This window comes from Sinocyclocheilus rhinocerous, unplaced genomic scaffold, assembly GCF_001515625.1.
Source record: "Sinocyclocheilus rhinocerous isolate Xijiao unplaced genomic scaffold, SAMN03320098_v1.1 scaffold475, whole genome shotgun sequence".
Lineage (NCBI taxonomy): Eukaryota > Metazoa > Chordata > Actinopteri > Cypriniformes > Cyprinidae > Sinocyclocheilus > Sinocyclocheilus rhinocerous.
In genome coordinates, this window is record NW_015646677.1 from 1,152,716 (window position 1) to 1,156,051 (window position 3,336).

At 38.6% G+C, this 3,336-nt stretch overlaps 1 protein-coding gene across 1 annotated transcript in view; it reads left to right on the forward strand.

Annotated features, from left to right (window-relative positions):
• LOC107707956 (fibroblast growth factor receptor substrate 2-like) overlaps positions 1-3,336 on the forward strand; it is a 19,536-nt gene that overhangs the window by 13,669 nt on the left and 2,531 nt on the right. The window contains exons 2-3 of the mRNA XM_016512077.1: positions 1,896-1,986; positions 2,212-2,303. Coding sequence (XP_016367563.1) covers positions 2,238-2,303 — 66 coding nt within the window. The 5' untranslated portion in view covers positions 1,896-1,986; positions 2,212-2,237. The remainder of the gene's footprint in view (positions 1-1,895; positions 1,987-2,211; positions 2,304-3,336) is intronic.

Genomic DNA, 3,336 nt, shown 5'->3' on the forward strand with positions numbered 1-3,336 from the left:
ATATAAAATGTTATATATTTAAAATATATTTCTGAAATATTTATACCATTATGAAAGTAGTTCATACAACTTGTGTGTTTTGTTTTCTAATAGCTTTGAACGAAATTTATTGACCGAAAGTTATTCACTTAAAATCTCATTGTCAGTTGTGCAGTTTCACACACGCCTGACGGTTTTGAAAGTTTTGATTTGTACACACAAATGAACGTGATTTTTGCACGAGTTGTTCTGGTTGATGGATGTTAAACTGATGGAATGTGAGCAGGACGTGGGCTGTGGTCACATGACCTCCTCATACCTGCACAGGTGGGTAGGGTTGGGTACCGGAACTCGGTACTTTTAAGGGTACCGACCGAATTGCGTCGGTACTACCGAGTACCGATTCACGTTAAATCAATCGGTGCCAAATTTCGGTACCTGAGAACGCATCTGGGCGCATACGCTACAGCGAGAGAAAGAGACCCTGTGACGTGAGGTCACCCCTGCAACTCGTTCAAACAACACACAGGGCAAGCCGAAATGTTCTGAAGTGTGGTGTGATTTTTGCACGAGTTGTTCTGGTTGATGGATGTTAAACTGATGGAATGTGAGCAGGACGTGGGCTGTGGTCACATGACCTCCTCATACCTGCACAGGTGGGTAGGGTTGGGTACCGGAACTCGGTACTTTTAAGGGTACCGACCGAATTGCGTCGGTACTACCGAGTACCGATTCACGTTAAATCAATCGGTGCCAAATTTCGGTACCTGAGAACGCATCTGGGCGCATACGCTACAGCGAGAGAAAGAGACCCTGTGACGTGATGTCACCCCTGCAACTCATTCAAACAACACACAGGGCAAGCTGAAATGTTCTGAAGTGTGGTTACTTTTTCTAAGAAAAAGTTTGTAGGGCCCTATTGTTCAAAATGTTGAAATTGAGACTTTTGGACTTATTTTTTCACTGAAATAAGTGTTTTTGTAATTACTCAGAGAATTACTCTGTTCAAATGTGAACGGTACCCAACCCTACAGGTGGGACACATTTCCTTTGAAATTCCCTGCATGCTGCGCCCTACATCCTTCACTCATGAAATATAGAAGACAAACGAAGCGCTGCCGCTGACTGATCATTTCACATAAAGGAGGAGTGACGATGTAACATGCTGTCCAGACTCGAGTGTGTTTGTAGCGTGTGTGGTGTAGTAAATCATTTTTAGCATGTGTAACATCTGATATCTGAGCGAGCGAGCCGTTTGTTTCCTGCAGGAAGAAACTAGAGCAGCTTTACTGGAGCTCATGATTTATTCACGTTTCATCCTCATGAGTGGCCATAATGAACTGAGCTGCAGGTCATGCTGCAGATTCATATCATCCGTTGCCTTTTTTGCATGAATGTGTGCATGAATTATGAACGTGCGCAGGGCGGCTGTGGGACTCGAGTCAGAATCCGGTCTTTGCATATGCTTGATTTAAATCATCTACACTGGGGGAAAAAATTGGGTTTACTTTAAAGGGGTCATATGATGCTATTTTAAAGATCATTATTTTGTGTGTTTGGTGTAACAGAATATGTTGACATGCTTTAATGTTCAAAAAACACATTATTTTTAAAATACTGTACATTATTGTAGGTCCTCTATGCCCCGCCTCTCTCAAACACGTCGTTTTCAACAAAGCCCCCTCCTTTGACAAGCACAGTCTGCTCTGATTGGCCAGCTGAACCAGTGCATTATATATAATAAATAAATATATGTATTTATTATATTTAATATAAAATAAATGATTTTGAGTTATATCTATTTATTGTAGTTATTGTATATATAATTTCTCTCATCTATTCAGTAGAAACATGTGGTTTAAAATGTGCAACAAAACGAGTCTCTAAGTTAGTTTTGTGTGTGTTTTGGTCCACAGGAAGTGGCTCTCTGTCCCGCTGGAGGTGTGATGTTGATCTGTGACTCCGGTGTGTGTGGAGACGAGCAGAATCATTGATGGCTGGATGTAGGTGAGCACTGCAGCGCTCTCTGCTGGACCATCAGAGCAAACACACGTCTACAGAAACAGGACACGTATAGGACTGGGTGGATATTTTGGCTTTAAGATGATATCAATCTCTAAATAAACACACGACTGTCTGATGTTTCTGAAGTGTTACTTTCTCTCCCCTGTACTTCCCCTTCTCATCTGTTTCTCTTTCCATATTGTCGCCCCTTATATATCTTTTGCGCAGGGGTCCGATGGTGTGTTAAAGGCGCCATGGGGAGCTGCTGTAGCTGTCCCGATAAAGAGATCATCCCTGACAACCATCACAACAAATTCAAGGTGAGCATCTCTCGATCTAATGCTGTCTGTGTGTCACACGGACTTCAGTAAAGAGAGACAGAAGTTCTCATATCTCTGGCCTAACACATTATTAAGTGCTCTTATAAGTGCTTACTGTGCACTACAGGCAAATGTTTGGACAGTTTAGACTAGTCATCATAAAATATGGAACTTAGAAATAATAATATAATAATAATAAAAACACAACTGGAAATATGGGAATTATGTAGTAAAAAAACAAAAACTCTTCTTATAAAAAGTATTATTATATTAAAATTATATAATATATTTGATATCATTATAATAAAAAATGGTTTATCATGTAATCAATATAATTATAATATATAATTATATTAATTATATATAATTATTTAAAACGGAGGTTCTCAGGACTCAGTGCTCTGCACATTTTGTACGTGTCTCTTATCTGACACACTCGGTTCAGTTCATGGATCTCTCTCTTAATGAGCTGATGATCTGAATCAGGTGCGTTAAATAAGGGAGATATACAAAATGTGCGGAGCAGTGGGTCCCGAGGACTGGAAGTATATAAAAACAAATTATAAGTTCTACAATTAGTTATATATATTTCGTGTATTTTATCTATTTAAGTAGAATTTAAATAGAATGCAATAAACATTTAAGTAGAAGCTAGATTATATTAGTAGATTATATTATTTCAAACTAATAAATGATTTAACATTTAAAGGGGTCATATGATGCGATTTCAATTTTTCCTTTCTCTTTGAAGTGTTACAAGCTCTTGGTGCATAAAGAAGATCTGTAAAGTTGCAAAGACTAAAGTCTCAAATCCAAAGAGATATTCTTTATAAAAGTTAAGAGTCAACCAAGCCTACCTAAAACGGCTCGTTCTAACACACCCCACATGTCTACGTCACGATGTGAGAAGATTTGCATAACGCCGCCCAAATATTCACGCAAAGAAAGAAGGCGTAACTTAAAAATATTTGGCTGCACAACTGTTGATAATTCTAATAATAAATCAGCATATTAGAATGATTTCTGAAGATCA